At 47.7% G+C, this 22985-nt stretch overlaps 2 protein-coding genes across 3 annotated transcripts in view; both read right to left on the bottom strand.

The window, feature by feature from the left end:
• The window catches only part of Mapre3 (microtubule associated protein RP/EB family member 3), a 53311-nt gene extending 48271 nt beyond the window's left edge, over positions 1 to 5040 (bottom strand). For both annotated transcript variants that reach the window (XM_038320146.1, XM_038320145.1), the window contains exon 1: positions 4883 to 5040. The gene's annotated coding sequence lies outside the window, so the exon portion shown is untranslated. The remainder of the gene's footprint in view (positions 1 to 4882) is intronic.
• A 16501-nt stretch (positions 5041 to 21541) lies between these two features.
• The window catches only part of Dpysl5 (dihydropyrimidinase like 5), a 49788-nt gene continuing 48344 nt past the window's right edge, over positions 21542 to 22985 (bottom strand). Inside the window, exon 12 of the mRNA XM_038320358.1 lies at positions 21542 to 21627. Within this exon, the coding sequence (XP_038176286.1) occupies positions 21542 to 21627 (86 nt within the window). The remainder of the gene's footprint in view (positions 21628 to 22985) is intronic.

The following is a 22985-nucleotide window of genomic DNA, read 5'->3' on the forward strand; positions in this document are numbered from 1 at the left end:
GGTAGGTACTGTCCAAGTTTATCCGCAGTGCTGGGAATCAAACCGGAAGCTGCATGTGCTAGGGGCCTCTACCTACTACAGAGCTGTCTTTAGAGGCCTGCAGATGGACACAAACTTGATCTAGGGATTTAGCTCCATATGGGTCTGGCCACCTGACTAACTCCCTGGTAACCATTCTGTAATTGCTCCATCCAGAAGGCACCCCATTTCTTCTCCTCGCTCAGGCAGGAGGGTTACCTCCGGGGAAGAGGGTGACCTCTGGGGAGGAGGGACTCCTTTCCCACGACCTCTGTATCTCACAAGTACAGAAACCGATCTGAGCAAAGTCAGGGTTCAAGGTGCACCCCTGACAGTAGAGGAAGCAAATGACGATGACCATGTGAGGCTTACTAATAAGCCAGCACTCCTCAGCTTTTCTACTTCATATTAAGGTCATCCCTGGAGTGGAGGGTGCTGGAGAAATGACTCAGGGGTTAAGAGCACTGGCTGCTCTTCCAGAGGACCAGATTCAATTCCCAGCACCCACATGGCAGCTCACAACTGTCTGTAACTCCAGTTCCAGGGGACCTGATGCCCCCACACAGACATACATGCAGGGAAAAACACCAATGCACATAAAAATAAATAAATCTTTAAAAAAAGATCATTCTTCTGACTATCCTCCCCAGCAGAAGGACTGAGCAACCACATGCCACACTAAGTCACCTGGCCTGTTCTCTGCTCCAGTCCCACTGCTCATGCCTGGTTATTTTGTCAGACAACCAAGTCAGCTGAATGCATGGAGACAAAGGACCATTTCATATACATGCTCTCTCATTTGGCAGCTGAAATAACACTGCAAGTCTCAGTTTTTCATGGGACAAATCTTTGTTCCCGCTGAACACATTAGGAAGACTCCTGAGGAATGGGGGTTTAGCATTAGCTCAGGATGACTTGTCTTGACAAACTTGGAGACATTATTTTTAAACTTAAAGCACCAGTAAATGTAAATAAGCCACAAAGCAGCTACTCTACAAGCTTTGCTTACTAGCATCCTCTATCAGCCCTGGGGGACAGCCACCGTCCAGGCTTACAGAGGACTGGGGGACAGCCACCGTCCAGGCTTACAGAGGACTGGGGGACAGCCACCGTCCAGGCTTACAGAGGACTGGGGGACAGCCACCGTCCAGGCTTATAGAGGACTGGGGGACAGCCACCGTCCAGGCTTACAGAGGACTGGGGAACAGCACCATCCAGGCTTACAGAGGACTGGGGGACAGCCACCGTCCAGGTTTATAGACGAGAAAACTGACACTTAGCAGTTACATAACCTGCCCAATGTCACACAGCTAGAAGTAGAAGGACTAGGATATGTGCTCAGATATATTTATCTGTTTTGAGAGGCCAGATCAACTCAGTTTCCAAAGGCTGGGGATGAGAACACCACGTGGCCCCTGGGACCTGTGAAACGCTGCTAGAGAGCTGGAAGGTGGCCCTGAAGCTGCCTCTCACGCTGGCTCCCACTCTCAGCCCCAGCCCCAGCCCCATTTCTGCTCTCTCCTCCTTGCTTGCAGCAGCTCACGGATGAGCCGAGAAGACTTCAACACCAATTTCACATTTGCTTTCTGTTAGGTGATGCATATTTTAAAAATAAAGGCCTCCCGAAGTTGGAACATGTGAGGAAAAAATATTATTTTTAAGGTGGCAAGAATAAATATTTAATTAGACACTTGGACATTAAATTTTGCCTGGCCTTGCAACATCTCAGGCAATAAAAGAAGCCTTTGTCTACAGGGATAATTAGAGACTACTAAATTATTTTTATTAAAGCCCTTTGTACTATTAAATGTGACAGATGCAGCAGCGTGGTGGTGCCATGTAGCCCTAGTCTGGAAATGATCCTGACTCAGACACAGAGAGCTGCCAACGCCACTTACACACTGTACACAGGTGACGGTTTTCACATACTTTCTATATTAGTTGAGTCACGTTGGGGCAAATTACTTCTTAGTGTCTCATGTCAACACATGGAGATAAGAACACTATGACATCTTTGGTCCTGTCAGTTCTAACACGCTAAAGGGAGAGGAACATATGCCTGGCACCCTTACAAACATGTCTACAAATGAGCTGGAGCACATGCCTCTTGTAAAATGAACATATGAAAATTATATTTTCTACTCAACTTCTGGAAAACGCTACTTGCTTATTATATTCAGAGCTAGTTCATAAGATATTTGCTTCCAGCTATTTGCTAAATTTCTGGAGAGTACTATATTATTGTCCTGAGTTGGACTCACATCTGGGAACTTCATTTTGTTCAATATCTACTAGCAAGCATTCGGGAGGCAGAGGCAGGTGGATCTTGGTGAGTTTAAGGCCAGCCTGGTCCACTGAGTGAGTTCCGGGACAGTCAAAGACACACAGAGAAACCTGTCTCAAAAAACAAAAACAAAACGCTACTAGCATACCTAAGTCAGGTTAATCATCTAAGCCCACAAGGAGCATGGGCTTGGAGCCACCCATCTTGACAATGAACGCACTCAGGTGGGGCAGTCCTGGCATCTTCACAGAAAATGAAACACCATTCTAACTCGAAGACACACAAATATCTCCTTCAAGGCTTGATAACTTCTGCTTCACTAGGATGTAGCTCAGAATACACACACACACACACACACACACACACACACACACACACACACACTTTACCTAAAAGCTGTTGGTAAATTACAGGCTTGTCTCAAGATCAAGGAAATACACTCCTATAAAACCATTTAACATCTGTCACATAGCTTTAGGTCTGACTTGGTCCAAATCATGCCCTGCTCCCTGATCTTAACAATTACCTTCAATAGCAGTTGGAGAGGTGTATGAAAAAGGTCTCAGTCATGTTTCTTAAGAGGATCAGTTTATAGAGCATTCAGTCATTATCTCATAAAACACTGCTACGGATTTTCAAAGGCAAATTAACCCATATAAAAGCCACTCTGATGTTCTGAAAAGGTACTATACCATAGCAGGCTGCAAAGGGAACACACTTCCCTGATCTCTCTATCCTTGACACATTTTCTTGCTTAATTCACCCCCATCCACCCCAAATAACACTGATTCCCAAAATACACTCAGTCCAGGAAGAGCGGCTCTCCAGCACAGCTGTCTCCGCCTGTCCTCCTTGGGTATTTGGGCAAGCTATGCAACACAGAGAGGAACCACAAGAAGGAATGTAACTCCCAGGCCCCAGAGTTCCCACTGCACCACAGGCAGGTGTGTCCCGCCAAACCCCAGACTGGCATCTGAGACAGAACACACTCCACTGTTGGATGGGGACTGTCATTTTCCTCAACTCCACCTCTGTGCTTAAAACTAGAGCGACAGCCGTGTTTGCTACTGCAAACGAATCTGATGGGCATGGGGGCAGGGAGTGGCCCCGAGGAGGCTGCCAATAGGCCATGAGTGAGCAGGCCTGGGAGCAAAACCCTTGTTTCCAACTCCAGAAACACCTGATGAGTGGGTCTTTCACCCTGAGCTTTAGTAGACCACGCCCTTTGAAGCCTGGAGTTAAAAAAAAAGAAAAGAAAAAGAAAAAAGAAAAGAAATCCAAAGCCTCTTATTTATTAGAACTGCCTTACAGTTACATACCTTTTCTAACACTACACTGAAATCTGGGAGGGAATCAAAAGAGGCTGGCAAATGAGGTACACACAGTAGTTAGGAGCCCTCGAGTTGAGGCACGTCTATGAGGAACTTTCTGGCTACCAGCGCAAAAAAAACGAACTTCAGCTGAGTTTCTTGCTGGAAAAAAAAAAAGGAAAATAGCTTGGGACTCTATTTCAACACTAGGTATGGCAAGATGAGCAAAGGCAACCCTGGGAATCCTACGAGGCAAGGGCCCCCACGGAGACTCAGAGCTGCAGGAGGCAGGAATACAGGTCTCCCAGCTACTCATGAGGACTCACGACCGCCCCTCCTCCCAACTCTGCTCACGCCGCCGTCAAAACCCACTATTGCCTGCTTGGTTACTTCACCAATTTTACACGTATCGGAAATCAAGTCCTGCCAAAACCCCTCACACAGCAAGCACTTGCTGTAGATATTACAGGTCGGTCTTCAAACTTCACATATACCAAGGATGTAATGTGACTCTAAAAACGCACCGGAAGCACATGAGCTAAAACTCCCAAATCAACCATGCCCCCCCCCCTCGCTTCCCTGTGGCCAGGGCAGTGGCTCAGCACACTAGAAGGCCACCATGCACGAGCCCCGTGCACCCAACAGTAGCTGATCACATGGTAGCCTGACCCCTCTTAGCAAAAAGCTATTCCGAAAGCCGCACCGGCTCTCTGCAGCTACTTAGAACTATCCAGACCTGCTTTCCTAAACCAAATCCGTCAGGAGAGGGTCAGGAGTGGGTCAGAAGAGGGTAGGTAAGTTGGTTCCTAGGGTCCCAAGGTTTGGATAGATACAATGCCCCCCTCCCCCAAGTCTCCACTGGCTGTCTCACTTGTCACTCTTTTCCTGGAATATCACTTGGGGAAACTAGAGGCCGGGAGACGTCAGGCCCCGGAGTAAAGAGAAGGGACAAGGGACAAGGGCAGGCAGGAGGGAGTTTGGGAGAAAATACAAGGCCACGGGCAAAGGTGCCACAGCGCCACATCCAGAGGGGAAGAACCCCGAGGTGGGTTCGGAGGGACGGAGAAAGGAAGAAGGGCAGGGTAGGAGGAGTGGCTGGGGAGGCCTGGCCCCGGAGGCCACCGAGGGCCGGAGACCGGTGGAATGGGACACGGGTGGGAGTGGGGGTGGGGGCCGGCGGAGATGGGGAGCCCGGTTCCCCTCCCCCAGCCCGGCCCGGGCCTCCCGCTGACTCAGCCCCACGGCGACCGTGGCCTCGGCCCCGACTCACAGTGCGCGAGGCGGCTCCGGAGGAGGCGGCAGGGGAGGGGACGGGCGGCGGGGACGCTGCGACAGAGGCTGCAGCTCCGGCCGGAGGCTCCGGGGCGGAGGGTCCTAGCAGAGGCCGCCGCGGTCTCCGGCTTCAACGCACAGAGACTGCGGGGGTAAGAGAGCAGTGCGCAGGCGCGATGCGACCGCCGCTGTCAGCCCGAGCGGGGCGGGGCCAGAGCACCCGCCGTTTCCACGGCAACCGGGCGGCGAGAGGCGGACAACCCCTACCTCTAACTCGTCCTGGCAACGGCGGCGGGAGGTGCGGGAGACGAGAACAATCGCTCTAGATCGCCATAGCGACGAGTACAAGAAACCGCCAGGACAACGTACGACAGTACCGAGGGAACGCTCTTACCTTGTCACCATGGCAACTGGGCACAGCCCCTTCCTTTTTCCTTAGCAACAGGGTAACAATTCCTCCACCCTGTCTAGTCAAAGGAACAAGCCTTTACTTCTGATTCTGTAGTGGCGGGATGATGGGTTCTTTCTTACCGCTTTAGCAAAGGCAAAAGAAGAGTCTATTTCTTCTCGCTCGCTGATATTGGAGGACTGAAGTGGGGTGTGATGGCCTTTCTTGCTTTCTGTCTTCCAATTGCAGTCTGTTACTCTAATCTTCAATGGCATGTAGTTTTCCTCTCCCTCAGCCAAGCGTCCCTTTTAGTCTCCTGCGAGGAAACCTGCACCTTTACCCCGAAGTCGAGCTAACAGAATGGCATTTATACGCATATCCGAGGGTTTGTTTATTTGCCGTTGTTGTTTGAGACAGGTCCTCCCAGCCTGGTAAATTACAGGCTCACACCTATAATTCTAGAACTTGGGAGGTGGAGGCAGGAGGATTGCCAAAAGTTCAAAGTCATTCCTAGGCTACCGAGTGACATCCTTTCTCAACAACAACAAAACAAAAACAAAAGACAGGGGCTCTTTTCTGTAGCCTGGTGGCCTTGACCTTACCATCTCTGATTAGCTATCCCTTGAGTGTCCACCAGCCTTGTTGTCCCCTCCCAGTGCATTTGACAACCGCGCTTGTTCCTTCCCCCGGCCCCAACGCTGGTGTGTATTCTCCTCTTCACGGCTAGATCCTTCATTGACATACCCATTCATGTGGCCAAATTCCTTGTTCCAAGTCTGCTCTAATGAATGGCCTTGGTTTTGGATGCATCTTCCTCCCAATGCCTGCAGTCCCGTGACCCACACTGTTCTCTTCAGGTTTGTTATGCCCAGCTTCAACGAGATGTCATTCATTGGCTTGGCTATCCTTCTCTCCCACACCTAGCCCTGACTCCCATGGATGCCTTGTGGTCACCTCTGAACCCACCTCACACACACTTCCTTTGTTACACACATCTTACAGTAACATCCTTTGTTTACACTTCTGTCTCCCCTGTCAGACTATGTGTCCGGGTGGGCAGGAATTCTGTCTTATTCATCAGCCTCCTCTGCATCTCGCACAGAATGTGACACACAGAAGAGAACGACTAACTGTGTATGGAATTGGCTCACGCGAAGACAAAGGTTTCATTTTCCCTCACTTTCTCTGGCCTCACTCCCTCAGACTCTCAGTCCACATCTTCCTCATTGTCTATGCACATATTTTGTAGACTACAGATGCTACTATTTTAGCTGGCCCACACCCTTACCTTTTGATCTTGCTGCCAAGGCTCTCGTCATCTATTAACCAAGACTCTGGTGTTTTCTATATCCTGAATCCTCACCTTTTGCAATCCTCCCTTCTGCAGTCACAGGCATTTCTAGTGAGGTGTCTGTCCACACTGGCTGAAGACATCCTCCCCTCCTCCTTGACTTCAGTCACCCTCTATATGAACACGGGACTATTCTCATCACACCCCTTTGGTGACCATCAATGGATTCTTCTGGACATGTTGACACACCAGAGATGTTATGTTCTCTTTGACGTAAAAGTTGCTTTCGAGGTCTAATTTTCTCCTATAAATCTCCATTTCTTGCTCTCATGAATACCACCCAAGGACTACTGATGTCAAAGCACTCCAAACAGGTCCGTTTCCTCAGGGAAAAGAGGAGGTAGAGGAGAATAAGGAGAAAACAAAATAAAACTACAAAACCTGACATGGAGTGAACCAGTCCTTCCCCCCTTCCCATCTAAAGCAGCTTTCAGGAAACCTGTCAAATAATTCCCACTAGAAATGTAGGTACCAGTTTACATTTGCCCCTGAACGCAGAACTGGAAACCCGACGTGGTTCCCCACTGCACCTACAAGGTGTCTGGATGCTGGGAGAGCGAGGGTGAGATGTTAGGCCCAGTGTACTTTGCTTCCTTGTGAAGTTCTAGCTCAGCCCTGTGTTTGCAGGTGCCGACCTGGGTGGTACAGACAGCCCCTGAGTAATCCTGAGATGAAAGGTTGTAAGTCAGCAGCTCCCATCACACGTGAGGTGAGAGGATTTATAGCACATTTTACTTACCCCATCTTCCAGAGTCTCCCCGCGTTAACACTTGAAGGTTTGCTTGTTTGTTTTTACATAGTAAATCGCCATAACTTCTATGGTGTAAAGAATCGTTTCATTATCTTAATTTCTGTGGGCTGGGAGTTTAGGGCAACCTCCTTTGGATGGTTCTAGTGTCATTGCAGTCAAATGGTGGCTGGGACTTAAACATTAGAGGCTTCCTGGACAACCTCCTGCCTTCATGGTATCTCCTTGCTTTTTGGCTTTTCTACCATCTGGTAGCTTCAGGGCAATTGGGCTATTCACATGGTAGTTGAAGGTTCTAAGAGTCAATGTTCCAATGCACAGAAAAATGAAATCCCTTTTTATAACCTAGCTTCAAAATCCTATACTTGAGCCGGGCGGTGGTGGCGCACGCCTTTAATCCCAGCACTCGGGAGGCAGAGGCAGGTGGATCTCTGTGAGTTCGAGACCAGCCTGGTCTACAAGAGCTAGCTCCAGGACAGGCTCTAAAGCTGCAGAGAAACCCTGTCTCGAAAAAAAACAAACAAAACAAAACAAACAAAAAGAATCCTATACTTGAATCATGTCCTGTTGATTTAAAAAGTAAAAACAGGCTGGAGAGATGGCTCAGAGGTTAAGAGCACTGGCTTCTGGCTGCTCTTTCAAGGTCCTGAGTTCAATTCCTAGCAATGACATGGTGACTCACAACCATCTGTAACGAGGTCTGGTGCCCTCTTCTGGTGAGTAGGCATATATGCAGACATAACAATATATATAATAAATAAATCTTTGAAAATCTTGACTAATAAACTATGAATTTATATGACATTAAAAAATAAAAACAAACAAAGAAACAAAAAAACACAATTGCAAGGCGGGGAGCATAGATCCCATGTTTCATTGGAAGAAAGGTCAAAGTCATATAGCAAAAGTATGCAACAATTTTTTGGTATGTGTTTTATGTGAGTGTGTGTGTGTGTGTGTGTGTGTGTGTGTAAGGTTGAGGTCAATATCAGTGTCTGATTGCTCCCTCCCTCCCTTCTTATTTATTTGAGACAGGATCTCATTATGTAGCCCTGACTAGCCTAGAACTTATTATGTAGATCAGACTGACCTCAGCTGTATAGAGATCTAAATGCCCTGCTCCCCAATGCTGGGGTTAAAGGTTTGAACCACATCCAGCTTCTACCTTATTTTTTGAGGCAGGATCTCTCACTGGCCCCACTGGAGCTCACTGATTTTCTAAACTAATTGTTCACTAAACTTCAAGGATCCATGTCTCCACCATCCCCAGCACTGGAATCACAGACTCATGCCATCATGCCCAGCTTTTACTTGGGTATTGGAGATCAAACCCGGATCCCCATGCTTGTGTGGCAGGCATTTATGAACTGAAGTCCAATACATTTATTTGAATGGGAGCTCTGTTGATGCTCCTAGTGTGGAAGGTGTCATTTGTCACATCTGGACATCTGTTTACAAAACTCACTCATCTCTTCCCTCAAGACTTTCAAGTCTCATTCCAGCAGCCCAATGACTGCTCATGATCTGAATCAGGTCCCAGGGTGTATATGGCTCCTCTGGTCCTGTATTCTGGTTACAAATCCTGGGTACCAGTCCATCCATCAGGCTTTGGATGAAGTCAAAAACCTCATCACCTGCCTCTTAGTCATAGTCAGCATACAGTGGTAGTCTAGACGTGGGATCGCTGATACAGACACCCTCATTTCAAAGAGGAAGGAAAGCGAAGGTGTAGATCGTAGTTACTGGTCCCTAGCAACTGAAGTCCAGTGGCACACTGCCAATTCAGTACATAAGTGTGAATACAGATGTTTTACCAGTGGGTTATAATTCTTTCCTAAGATTTTGTGTGTGTGTGTGTGGGGGGGGGTAAAGGACAACCTCGGGTATTGTTCTCTTGGCCTGGTTCACATTTTTTAATTTTTCAAATTAAAAGCAGGATGTTTCTCTGATCTAAAACTTGACACACAGGCTAGGCTGGCCAGTGACACAGGGACCCACCTGTCTTTGCCTCTTCAGCACTGGGGTTGTAAGTGGGAACCACCACATTTGGCTTTGTTGTTGTTACTTTGTTTTTTTTGTTTTGTTTTTGTTTTTTTTTTTTGTTACTTTGTTTTAATGTGGGTTCTGGTTATGGAATTCAGGTCCTTGTCTTACTGGGCAAGCACTTTCCTGATTGAGATCTCTTTAGCCCAGATAACTTACCTTGATGCTCAATTTATGACAGATACATCCTTTATTTGTCTATTTCTTTATTTTGGTTTTTTGAGACAGGGTATCTCTGTGTAGCCCTGGCTGTCCTGGAACTCACTCTGTAGACCAGGCTGGCCTTGAGCTCACAGAGATCCTCCTGCGTCTGCCTCCCAAGTGCTGGGATTAAAGGCATGTGCCACTACTGCCTGGCTTTACTTATTTTGAAATAAAGTTGTAAGTAGCCTGATTAAACTCACTATGCAGTTGAAGCTGGCCTTGAACTCTTGATGCTCCTGTGTCTGCTTCCTGAATGCTGGCTTACAGGCATGTGCCACACAGACTGTCCTCATTACAAAGGCCGAATGATAATGACATTGTATGTTCATGTAACATTTTACTGATCCGTTCGCCCATCAGTGAACCCTTTGCTCAGACCCACTTTTTGGCTAGTGTGTTATATGCTACTGTAAACATGGGCACACGAATATCTCTTTGAGACCTTGTTTTAAATTCCTTGGGGTATGTACTCAGAAGTGGAACTGTTGAAACATAGGGTAGTTCTGTTTTTAGAGGAAACATTTGTCATTTTCTGTTTTTTGATAGTTGTCATAATGTCTATGAGCTGGAATCACATTATAATTTGATTTTGCCTTTAACTTTGAGACTATTTTGTATTCTACTGGCTACTTGTACATTGTGGGTGGGGCAGAGAAATGTCTTTCAGAATTCTTTGTCCCATCTTTGTTGTTGTTGTTTGTTTTTCGAGACAAGGTTTCCCTGTGCAACAGTCCTGATTGTTCTGGAACTTGCTTTGTAGACCAGGCTGGCCTCGAACTCACAGAGATCCACCTGCCTCTGCCTCCTGTGCTGGGACTAAAGGCATGCGTCACCACTGCGTTGTCTCTCTTTCCCATTTTTGAATTGTGATTATTTTTTCCCTGGTGTTCAGTATTCAGAGTGTTTTCTGGGAATTGACCTCTTATCAGATATGTAAATTGAAAATAATTTCTCTCATTCTATGGTTTCCTTTTCACTCTATTGATACTGTTTTTCTTAATCCACCAGTTTTTAAAAAAAATGATTATGGAATGCAATGTGTTCATGTTTTCTTTTCTTTTTTTTAAATATTTTATTTATTATTTATTAGTTTATTTATTTATTTATTTATTATGTATACAATATTCTGTCTGTGTGTATGCCTGCAGATGGTTGTGAGCCACCATGTGGTTGCTGGGAATTGAACTCAGGACCTTTGGAAGAGCAGGCAATGCTCTTAACCTCTGAGCCATCTCTTCAGCCCCCTGTTCATGTTTTCTTTCATTGCCCATTTGTTTGGTGCTCTCTCGTGACATTTTTGACATTTCTTTTTTCATTCTACCTTATCCCATAATGTCACCCAAACACTGGGTGGTCTCCTTGGTTACCATCACCCCCATTCATCAGAAGAACCCCTTGCATCTTGTAAAACTGAAACTCTGCCCTCTCCAACAGTAAGTCCCCTTGTTCTAGAGTCCTGTCTGCTTCCTTCTCTCCATACACATTCCCTAAATGACCTCATCGTTTCCTGTGACTTCTGTACTTGGGGATTCCATCCTTTTGGTTCTCCCAAGTCTCAGACTTTCTAGGCAGCCCTGACATAAAAAACTCAATATGCTTAAGCAAAATATATTTTCCCTCCCACCCACCGATACCCATCCTATAGTCCTAATGTTGATGGGGTCCAAAAACCTGGGCACCATCCTAACCCACCCCTTCTCCAGCCCTCGGGATGATTTTCTATTATAATCAGTTCTACTTCTGAAGCGTCACCCACATCTGTTTGTCACCTCCTTCATCTCTCCCGCCAGGACCATCCCGACCTGGGAGGTGGCTTTATCTCACACCTATCCTCCCTGTCAGTATCTCCATTTCTTTTTTTTTAAAAAAATATTTATTTATTTATTATGTATACAATATTCTGTCTGTGTGTATGCCTGCACGCCAGAAGAGGGCACCAGACCCCATTAGAGATGGTTGTGAGCCACCATGTGGTTGCTGGGAATCAAACTCAGGACCTTTGGAAGAGCAGGCAATGCTCTTAACCTCTGAGCCATCTCTCCAGCCCCTAGTATCTCCATTTCTTAACCACCCTCAACACCATTGCCTTAGGGCTCTTTCCGCAAGCTAAAGCCTTTCCTGTAACCCTAGCTTTAAATCCCCATGGCTTTCCCTCACAAACTGACTGGCTTGTGGAAAATTCATATAATTACCTAGGTTAGAAGAGCTGTAGAATAGCTCTTTCTCCGGGTTTTTGTTTTGTCTAGAAAGTAAGAACAACAATATCATTTTATTTGTTTTTGCGATAGGGATTCTCTGTGCAGCTCTGGCTGTCCTGGAACTCTTTCTGTAGACCAGGATGACCTCAAACTCAAAGGGATCCACCTGCCTCTGCCTTCCAAGTGCTGGGATCAAAGGCGTGCACCACCGCCTGCTGGCTAATAATATCTTTTACATTGAAACGGCACATGGAGTGGAGTGCAAAACTAAATGATTTTGAAGACAAAACTTTTAAGGAAATCTGGGGTCTCCGCTAAGATGTTCTTCATATTGCCCCGTCTTTAGGGGTACTTTAATGATGAAGTTTGGGAGGCACTTTCTTAAAGATTTAAAGTTCAGGCTCCTTCATACAGTAGACACACGACTTGGTCCCTAGCAACCGTTTTCTTCCTCTCCACTCTTCTTATGTCCTGCCCATGTCAACACTGCTCCACACATACGAAAACAACTACTTGGAATTACTCGCGCAAGCAGGTGTTTCACGGCTGAGACTTAAGCTGTGGGGTGGCCTCTCCTCAGGTGAACATCTACCCACTGCTTAACACCAGTTTTAGTGGTATCTCCTCTGGTTCTGCCATGGACAGTGTTCCTTGGGCACCTCCCAACAGTGGTGACACTCCCATTTTCACACCCTATATGCTGTGATTCCCCTCTGTATGCTGTGATTATCACTGGTTAATAAAGGAACTGCTTTGGGCCTATCGCAGAGCTATAGGGGAACAGAGCTAGGTGGGGAAAACTAAACAGAATGCTGGGAGAAAGAAAGGTGGAGTAAGAGAGAAGCCATGGAGCTGCCGCCAGAGTCAGACGTGCTAAAACTTTGCTGGTAGGCCACGACCTTGTGGTGATGCACAGATTAATGGAAATGGGTTAAATTAAGATGTAAGAGTTAGCCAATAAGAAGCTAGAGCTAATGTGTCAAACAGTGATTTAAATAATACAGTTTCTGTGTAATTATTTCGGGGCTAAGCAGCCAAAACCAACAAGCAGCCTCCTTGCTACACAGAGAAGTTAATAACTTGCCTACAATCACACGATTAGTAAACAGTAAAAATAGGTTCTGAACTGAGAGCCAACATCCAAATCTCCACTTTCCCCTCCATTCTAGGCTTGTTCTACTACAACTATTTGTCAATACATCTTATCCCCAACTCACTGCTAATGGAGGAGCTGTCCTTGGCTTACTTCTGTACATCTAATGAGGGCCAGTGGATGACCGTAGGCACCAGTTAAGCAGGGTGGGACAGGGCTGGAGAGATGGCTCAGAGGTTAAGAGCACTGGCTGCTCTTCCGGAGGTCCTGAGTTCAATTCCCAGCAACCACATGGTGGCTTACAACCATCTGTACTGAGATCTGGCGCCCTCCTCTGGTGTGCGGGCATACATCAAGGCAGAATGCTGTATACATAATGAATAAATAAATCTTTAAAAAAAAACAGGGTGGAACATTCAGTAAGCTAGATGAATATATGACATCTTAATTAAATGTGAATTTCTGATTTTTCTTTTTTATTTTCTTTTCCTTTTTGTCTTTAGTTTAGCATACCGGTCTTGTTTTATTTATTGGAGATTGGTTTTGAGCGAGACAACCTTTATTTTCATTCATTCATTCATTCATTCATTCATTCATTCGTTTGTTTGTTTGTTTATTTATTTTTGAGTAGCCCTGGCTGTCCTGGAACTCACTCTGTAGACCAGGCTGCTCTCGAACTCACAGAGATCCGCCTGCCTCTGCCTGCTCAGGGAGACAACTCTTAAGAGTTGTCCAGACCTGAGACAAACTGCTATGGCACCTCATTCATGTGTTGACTGCACCACCTTAGGCCCCTCTGGGAGTGTCCAGGACCAAGCAAAGAAACTGACTGTTTTCCTTGAGCCTTTCCCAGTGGCCTGTTGCTTAAGCCAAAGTAGTCACTGGTGAGTTTAAAGCGCCATCTGGAGGTCTTTCTGGGTAGAACTATGGCTTGAGTTGCCCGTTCAACCTGGAAAGGCCCTGGGAGAGCAGGAGGCCCAACTAGGAGCAGAAATGGATGGGACAAGGGAAGATACATCTTTCTGTCAGCTGCTGCTCGAACCAAGGCTGAAGGCATGCCAAAGGAGATTAATACCAAGGGCTTCTCCAGAATCCTCTGCTTCTCCAGTTGTTCTCTACATCTTCCAAGGCACAAAAGATTCTCTCTCTCTCTCTCTCTCTCTCTCTCTCTCTCTCTCTCTCTCTCTCTCTCTCTCTCTCTGTGGGGGGGGGGGGAGGAAAGCCTCATTTGACATATGAACTTTCAGAGTCCGCTGAAATTAGATGTGTGCTTTCCCTATCATGTGTACGGATCTGATACTAAATCAAAGTCATAAAGATTTATCTCTATGCTTTTTCCTAAAAGTTCTATAGCTTTAGCTCTTAGATTTAAAAATTTTATCCATTTTGGTTGAGTTTTACATATTGTGAGGCAAAATTCCAATTTCAATTCTTTTGCATGTGGATATCCAGTTGTCTAAGCACAATTTATCGAGAATACTGTTTTTCTCTACTGAGTATCTTGATACTCCTACTGAAGTTTTTAGGGTCAGAGCCTGGACCCTGGCAGCTCTAATAAGCAAGGCCAAGCCACCATCCTCAACAGGCCACTAACAGGTGGACAACAGTAACGAGCAGAAAAAGATTTATTCAGTGCATTCATACTGAGAAGAACAAATAAGGAGGCCCAGTGGTGCTCTAAATCCACATCTGGAGTTCTGACATGAGGTTTAAATAGAGGTACATGGTGCACATAACTGGGCATTTCTAGTGGTCCCACCCATCACTGACTTCTGCTGGCTCTCAGTCTGTCATGTACCCTCAGCATACTGTGCAGTCTTTTTCCAGGTCTCAGGATTTTTGTTCCCTTGAATGGGACTCCTGGGGAAATGTCAATCCCTTTAGAGCTCATTGTCTCAGTAGTCTGACAGTCGAGGGGATGTGTGTCTTTAGGACAGCTCCACCCCTGCCGTGTTGGGTGTGTGCTTGCTGTGGTCTGAGTGTATCTCCCAAAGGCTTTTGTGTTGGAAGCTCAGTCTTCAGTGTGGCAAGGTTGATGTGAAGGAATAAAGGCCTTTGAAAGGCAGTTAGGTCACTGGGGGCTCCATCTTCACGAGTGGGTTAATGACAGCTTCACCAGTTCCTTTAGGATTTTCCTTAGTTTACTCCTCCAAATCCCTCACAGTTTCAAATGAATTTTAAAACCAGACATCTTTTTTTGTAGTTGAAATTTTGATGGGGATTATACAGAATGTGGGGATCCATTTTCAGAATATGGCAAAAACAAAAACAAAAAAACAAAAACAAAACCAAGTCTATAAATGCGATGGTTCGGGAATCGAGATGGCCATGGCACCTCTGCATTTAGAACCCCACTCAGATCTGCATGCAGAGCCTTCTGTTGCCTGTAGCACTGCACAGTGGTCAAGCAGAACCACGTACAACATGGCTCCTGATCTTGGTGGCAGAGGATTAACAGGTAAAGTCATGGGAAAGAACATGCTAAGACTCCTTGGGGCTCTGCTTCTGACTGCTACTGGGATGCTTTGGTCCAGCGCTGTTCATGATGATTTTTGTATAGAATGTCTTGCTATACAGTTGTACCATAAATTTAGCTTTGCCTCCCTCCTTTTTTTCCTTTTCTTTCTTTTTCTTTTTTGTTTTTGCTTTTTCAAGACAGGGTTTCTCTGTAGCTTTGGAGCTTGTCCTGGAACTAGCTCTTGTAGACCAGGCTGGCCTCCAACTCACAGAGATCCACCTGCCTCTGCCTCCCGAGTGCTAGGATTAAAGGTGTGTGCCACCACCATCTGGCTGTTCCTCCTTCTTCTTAAATTTCCTCATGCAGTTTTCTAAAGCAATGATCTCATATTATCATTAAGCTAGAACAGCTTGGTGCTGTTGATATTTTGGGTTGGACAATTCCTTATTGTGATGGCTGCCCTGAGTACCTCCTGAGTAGGATGCTCAGCAGTGTCCTGGAGTGGTGTCCCCAAGATCCCAGTAGTCCCAGTCCCCTAAGTTGTAACAGCTGAAAGAATGTCCAAATATTCCCTACTCGTATCTCCTAGAGGACAAAACTGGCCCTGGCTGAGAGGCACTGGGCTCGATGAGCAACTTCAGTCCAAGGGTCCAGAAGGGAGCCCCACTTCGCCCATACCAGGTGAACAAGTATGATCCCCAAAGTATTGGCTTTGCACAGTGACTGGAATTGGGATACTAGTTCTCATGACCACGATGCCAGATGAACGTGCTGTATATGAAAAACAGGATTACAAACGGAAGGCGGCAGCATTCTCTCATAGCCTGTGGTACCATTGCTGGGAGTTTCACGGCCACAGTGCAGCCATTAAGGAGGAATTACAAAGCCTTCTGAGGGAAGACACTACGAGCGAGGCCACATCGCGGATGGTTTGCTCACAGAGACCCGCTGAACACCGAATAAACATCAGCAGCCCCCACATAGCAACTCAGCCTACTATACCCACAATGGGCCGGAAGATCCTCTCCTGGCCACCAGGAATTCTTTCAGATGATCCACAGCCACCGAAGCAGGGTCACAAGGTGTTGCCACTGAAGGGTCTTGTCCTTGAGACTCAAAACACACCTGGTCCTCTTGGGAGTTGTTTCCAGTAGCTTTGGTTCCCTCAGGAATGAAGGGTCAAAGCCTTTCCTGAGAAGTCTGTTAGTGAAGTTAACCCCTCAGGTGCGTTGGAATGTGACATGGTGATGCTGCTGGGGGCCGACAGAAGGGAGGAACTCCAGGGTCATCCATCCACCAAACTCAGGCCAGTTTACAACGAATTCCAGCAACATGAGAGGCACTGGCTAGATGGTGTCACCAAAGCACGCAGTGTGGTCTGTGACGGTTTTCAGTTTGGTGACCTTGGATTTGCAGAGTGTCCTCTCAGAGGGACTTAGAAGGCTTTAATTCCTATAACCATGTTGTCATTCTGTCCAATGAGAAAGACACACAGAAATCCCCATCTCAAAAGGATCACTTTCTCCTAATTAAAAAAAATGAACATCTTGCTTTTTAAGGAAAATGTCCAGTGCATCCGTGTGAGTAGCCAGGAAACAATGCTCAGATAGGATGCGGATGACACTCTAAAGGTAGACAAGAGTAAGGTGTTTTAAAGCAAACTTTTAAGTGTATTAAGTTCGTTGGCAGTGTTGTGGGAAAGCTTCTCATGGCCAGGTGTAGTGGTGCGTGTCTTTAATCCCCCTTGGATTCAAGGCCAGTCTGATCTACATGGTCCCAGATCTGCTTGGGCTACATAGTGAAATTCAAAAAAAAATAAAAGTATTTTTTAATCATTTACTACAATTAAGTCTACCCTTCCCCGGTATCATACTGTTTGTTCTTCAGACCCAGGGTTTCCTTGAGCCTCTTCCACAGTTCCTAATGTCACCTGTGCCTGATGAAATCTCTGCTGATGGCTGCACAGCTGCTGACTGAATTGAGTAGCTCCAAATTGTAGATTCCCTTGGCTGATCCAAATTTTCAAGTCCAAACCTGTGGTCCTTTTCCAACTGTACACGTATTAAGGTCTACGGGGTCTTCCCAAGTATGTATCTGTACACGCCTTGTGCCATGCAAACACTCGACGACACGTGACAGTGCCTTTTCTTTCCTTTTGTTTGTTGAGACCGGGTGTCACTCTGTGGCTCTGCCTGCCCTTGCCCCGAGTGCTGGCACCAAAGGCTGCGTCTTCTCCCCAGCCCCACATATTTACTTTCGTTTGGGGGCAGTTAGGTAACCGACTATGCGCCAACAGTGTGCTATGCCGATTTTCTCCACGATCTAGAATTTCCTCATTAGAGTTGCGTCTTTGGGGGTTAAGAAATTGGCACAAGGTGTCTCACAGTACTGAAATGAATGGTACACCCACTCTTTGAGACTGGATCTGCTTATGTGTGACCCAGGCTGGCCTCACACTCATGATCCACCTGTCTCAACAGTCCAAGTACTGCAACGATAGCTTGTACGTCACTCATTTCAGTGTGGGTTTAATCAGAGGAGTCTTCCCAACACCCAAGGGATTTGGAGGGCCCAGTGGCCAGACTCAAAGGTGGGGAGGGTCTAGAAAGCTAGTAAGCAGGCAAAGGCCCTTCAGACACACATTGGGGCCTTGGGATGACTTTGTCATATCTTTATGGGAATACAGTCCGTCAGCTCCTGCTGAACGGAATGGGGTTTGTAGGCTTCCAAATGGTAGCCAGGAGAACAAGTGTCATCGGTTGGGTGGGGAGTCTAGATCCTTTCTTTTTGTTTCTAATATCTCCTTAATTTTTTTCTTAGTTCAGATAATGTGCCAACTGTCCCAGGAATGTTTGCTTTTGCACCATCAGAAATCCTGGGCTCTTGGGAGAGGGATGACCCTTAAAAACAAATGTTTATTTTTAAACTTTTTATTTTTACGTTTCCAGACCTCCCTGTGAGCTGCCACTGGATCAGAGTGATGGACCAAAGCTGTTCTCCTAGCAACGGAAGCACCACACAACCGCTGTAGAAGCGGCTTTCTGCCAGGCTACTTCTTGAATAAACACAACAGAGGCCGAGTGAGAAGTAGCTACAGTTTAATACAAACCTGTACCAGAACACAATGTGTCGGGCTGTTTGGTTTTTGCCTCAAACGGTGGCCAAAGCATAGGACTATGTGTCCTCTTGGGATTGACACGATCTTAGCACCATGACATTACAGAGGAGTGAGGAAGTCCCTTGGGTGCTGGGGTGCTACCGACAGCTCCATTCTGACCCCAGGCTGTGTACTTGCTGCCTCAGCAGCTGGAGCGGGTTTGGCTTCTATGTGGTTCTGTGGTTTCTGGGTCAGTATAAGAGATGCCCTTATCACGGCATTGGCTTGACAAGAGGCCTACTGTGGGCTCCTAGCACTATACACACGCACACGCACACACACACAGTAGCACAATTTTTGGGTGCGTTAACCCCACAAACCTAGAGAGCAGCTAAGGCAAGAACAACAGTATTTATTCAGCAAGTACAAGACCAGTTTGAGAGCTGCATTCGGTGCAACCAGAGACCCTTTTTGTTCCAGCCAGCAGCCACTGGGCCTGGGATGGGGCTGGCTGGAGCTCTGATGGGGCAGGGAGTGGACACGGGGGTGGGGGTGTGTGATGGTTTGTTTGGCTCCTTGAGTCTCCTGATTCACACCCAGAAGCTTCTGGGTGAGCACAGTCTAAGGAAGGGTGGATCTGGGCGTACCCAAGGGTGGGGATGGATGAAGTGGAAGGCCTATAGCGGCCCCTTGAACACGTACTCTCTCACCACGCCAGGTCATGCACTTCTCAGGTGGAGGCACTCAGGTAAAGCTTTCCTGGCCCAAGCAAGGTGCCCTGCCTCGCTGGTCCTACCATCCCTCGGATCTTTGGCATCTGCCCAAGGCCCATGACCAAGCAAGGGCAAAAATAGATAAAGATGACATATAGCTAGGTGTGGTAGCTTGTGCCTGAAATTCCAGTGCTTGGGAAACTGAGGCAGGATGCTCTGAGTTCAAGGCCAGGCTACATAGGCAAGACTTTGTCTCAAAAAGAAGAGGAGGAGGAGCAGGAGGCGGAGGAAGGAAGAGGAGGAGAAAAAAGAGGAGAGAGAGGCTAGGGCTGTACCAGGGATCAGTATCACTGCTTTTGCTACCCATGAGGCTTTTCCAGCGTCATTGCTTACTGTTCCCATGGCTTCCTCAGTTCTCCGGGTTATCATTTCAGCTCCAAAATGAGGACAATGAGGATGAGGATGCAACTAAAGCCACACACAAGTTCCCAACACTTTTCTAGTCCAGGCTCAAACCGAGAGTATACAGTAGTCTGCTCACAATAAAGATAATAAAGATCGACTTGTGCAAAGTGAGGCAGAATGTGTTTTTCTCCTCAGGGAGAAAGCATTCATTCTATCTGGTGAAACTCCTGGTGGGCCCGGTATCAGTCCACAGCCGCTTTCCACATCTAGGTTAGACAAGCCAAGGCCATAAGGTCAGTCATGGACACTTCTGGAGCCAGCAAGCCTTAACTTTTGGGGCCTCAGGTTATTATTATTTTTTTTAATCTGTAAGATGGGGGAGAGTGGTAAGCATTCCACCATAAGGAGGAGCCGATGCGTGGAAGTGCTTTGGTGGGCCCAAAGCAGTACACACTGCAGGGATGAGTACCAAGATCTCTGAGGCCTCTGGCAGGTTTGGGGAGCTCAAGCAAAAGCGAGGTCATTTCCCAAGGAGGGGGAGGGAGGATGATGAGGCCTATCAAAGGCAGACAGCTGGGTCACTTCTCAGATTGGGTAGCCACCTATGAGAACCCCCAGAGCTTCTGAGGCAGGGCGGGGCCTAACCAGCAGCCAACAAGAGCGAGGTGTTGAGTGCAGGACCCCATAGCACTTGGGCAGTGGAGTGGATTCTCCAGCTAGGGCTTGCATGTTGAAGCCCCCCGCCTGGTGGCTGGCTGGCCAACCCTCTCCTACTCCCCCTCTCTCAGCAGGTATGAGGCCTCTTGCTAGTCACACAGGAGGAGTAGCTAGGCCTTGTCCAGCAGGGGCAACTTATAGGAAGCTGTGTAGGGTGTAAGGGTGTGGACATGGGGGTTCGTGCTGGAGTGACCAGGAGAAGAGATGAGAGAGGGGCCGCCTTGTTGCTTGGAGGTTCCCAGGGTCAGCATCCAGGACATTTGAATGTAGAAAAAGTAGGATGGGGTGGTAAGAGGTAGGGGTATGGGCAGGGGAGGCATGGTCCAGGGCTGCGTCTTGTAGCAGGACCCTGGGTTGGGGGAAAGGGGCCGGGGGACAGCCTGTCCCCACCGCTGCCCTGGACTGTCTGGTTGGTGGTGACTGCAGCATCTCCTAAGAACCAAATCTACTCCCGATTCTATGCTACGCTAGTGACACGAAGCACCGTTATTGTCCACAGGGTGCACAAACAAGTCAAACCAAACCACTGCGCAAACCAAACGTGCAAAACAAAACCATTTACACGCGCCTGGCACCAGCCCCATGCCCACCCAGCTACCCATCTGGGGCCTGGGGCTCCCAGAGGGAGTGGGTAGGGAGTGGAAAGAGGCCAGCAAAGGGCACAGGGTGTCCCAACCACAGCCACAACCAGGGTGTCCCGACTGTACCTACACAGGGGTGAGTCAGTAAAGATGGGACATCTCGGGCATGGCTGGGGAGCTAACACCTGTCTGACTTGGGAAATGTCACCATAGTACCTAAGGGATGAGGGGGGAAGGCCCTTACTTATAACACACATCTGCTAAAGTGCTCTGGACGCCTGTCTGGGTGGGCAGCAGGGCAGGGCACTCAAGTCCGGGCCTTCCCAGAGCCTGCACTGGAGGTTGTCGTGAGAGGAGGGGCGGGGCCAGGCGCTATGCATTGGGTGCTGTGCATAGTGTGGCCGCTGGGGCCCAGAGAAACCCCAGGACCGAGGAAGGAAGGAGGGAGCCGAGCAGGAGGGACAGCTCAAAGTGCCTTGTTAGGGGTGGGTCAAAGCCCCGTGAATCACGTTCAGACAAGGGGAGGGCTCTCTGCTTCCTGGAGCCCCCACCTGTAGAGCGCTGCCCTGCCCAACCTCTCCCACCCCCTGCAGCTGTGGCCGGAAGGTGTGCAGGCGGGTGGCAGTGGAGCATCCTCACTTGGGGGGGCTGGTCAGAGCCTTTACCAAATACCGCTCGACCTGCCTCCAGGGGGCGCAAGGATCCGAGCTGAGGCCCGCTTTGGAACGTGATCATCGATCTGAGAACCTGCGTGGGGGAAAGAAGCAGGAAAAGTCAACCACGCAGAAGCTGCCTGGGTTAGCAGGCTCCCTGTGACCACTGAGGCTCAGACCTCTCCCGCCCCTCAAGGGAATGCTGTCCACCTCTTTTAGGACAGGTTTGGAGCTGTGTATTGGTATGTGCACGTGCCAGAGAAGGTGTTGGATTTCCCTGGAGTTGGAATTTGCACGTAGTTGAGTGCTGGGAAACTGGGAACTCAATACAGGTATTCTGGATGAGCAGTACACGCTGCTAACCGCTGAGCTCTCTCCAGCCCTGTGCCTGCCTTTTTCAACATGGTTTCTTGGAATTGAACTCAGGTCCTTGCGCTTGCAAGGCAAATGCTTTATTGATGAAGCCACTCCCCAAGTCCCAGGTATTCTGGTCATTTAACCCTCATGACTCTATTCCATTATCTGGATGAGAAACCACATTTTACAGCAGTAGGGGTGTGAACCCGGGTCTTCTTGACTCGGAGCTACTTCAGGAGCCTCTCTGCTCACTCACATGGACAGCAATACTTGTGCTGTTAGACCAAGGGATCAGCCAGTGGTCACACAGACCTTCACACACAGGTCTTGGTTGATGTGGGATTCCCCTCTGTATGCTGTGAGTAGGTTATATTTCCATTGGTTAATAAAGACGCTGATTTGGCCAATAGCCAGGCAGAACAGAGCCAGGCGGGGAAATCCAAACAGATAAAGGGAAAAGAAGGGAGACGCCAGCAACCGCTGGAGAAGCAAGATGTGAAGTTAAGAAGTCACGAGCCTTGTGGTAAAATATAGAATAATAGAAATGGATTCATTTAAGTTGTAAGATCTAGTTAATAATAAGCTTGAGCTAATAGGTCAAACAGTTTGTAATTAATATGAAGCCTCTGAGTGGTTATTTGGGAACTGGCGGGCAGGAGAGAAACCTGCAGTTACACTCAACGAGTAGACCAGATACTGAAACAGAAAACTGGTAACTATTTTGAAAAATGACCCATATTCCAAAGGCACTGCCTCTGGAATTCTAAGACTCAGAAAGAAGGGTCTAGGACCCCAAAGATCACAGTGGGGCATTATTCAGTGATCCCCATCTCCAACAGATTAAGACTTGGGGCTGGAAGAGAGATGACAGGCAACTTGATGTCTACTTTGTCGGAAGGAGCCACTGTCCAGTCATGGCTCTTGGACTGGGGCAAAAGAGGCAACTGACTAGTCAGGCCCCAGAGGCCCAGGTCAGTTGTTGTAGGCTGTGGTGTGCTCGGGAGACCCTGAGAAGCCACACATCCCAGACTGACAAAGATTCAGTGTGTTCGGACAGTGCACAAGAAACAGCACCTAGCATTCATGTCCCACTGC

This window comes from Arvicola amphibius, chromosome 2 (genome assembly GCF_903992535.2).
Source record: "Arvicola amphibius chromosome 2, mArvAmp1.2, whole genome shotgun sequence".
NCBI classification, from domain to species: Eukaryota; Metazoa; Chordata; class Mammalia; order Rodentia; family Cricetidae; genus Arvicola; species Arvicola amphibius.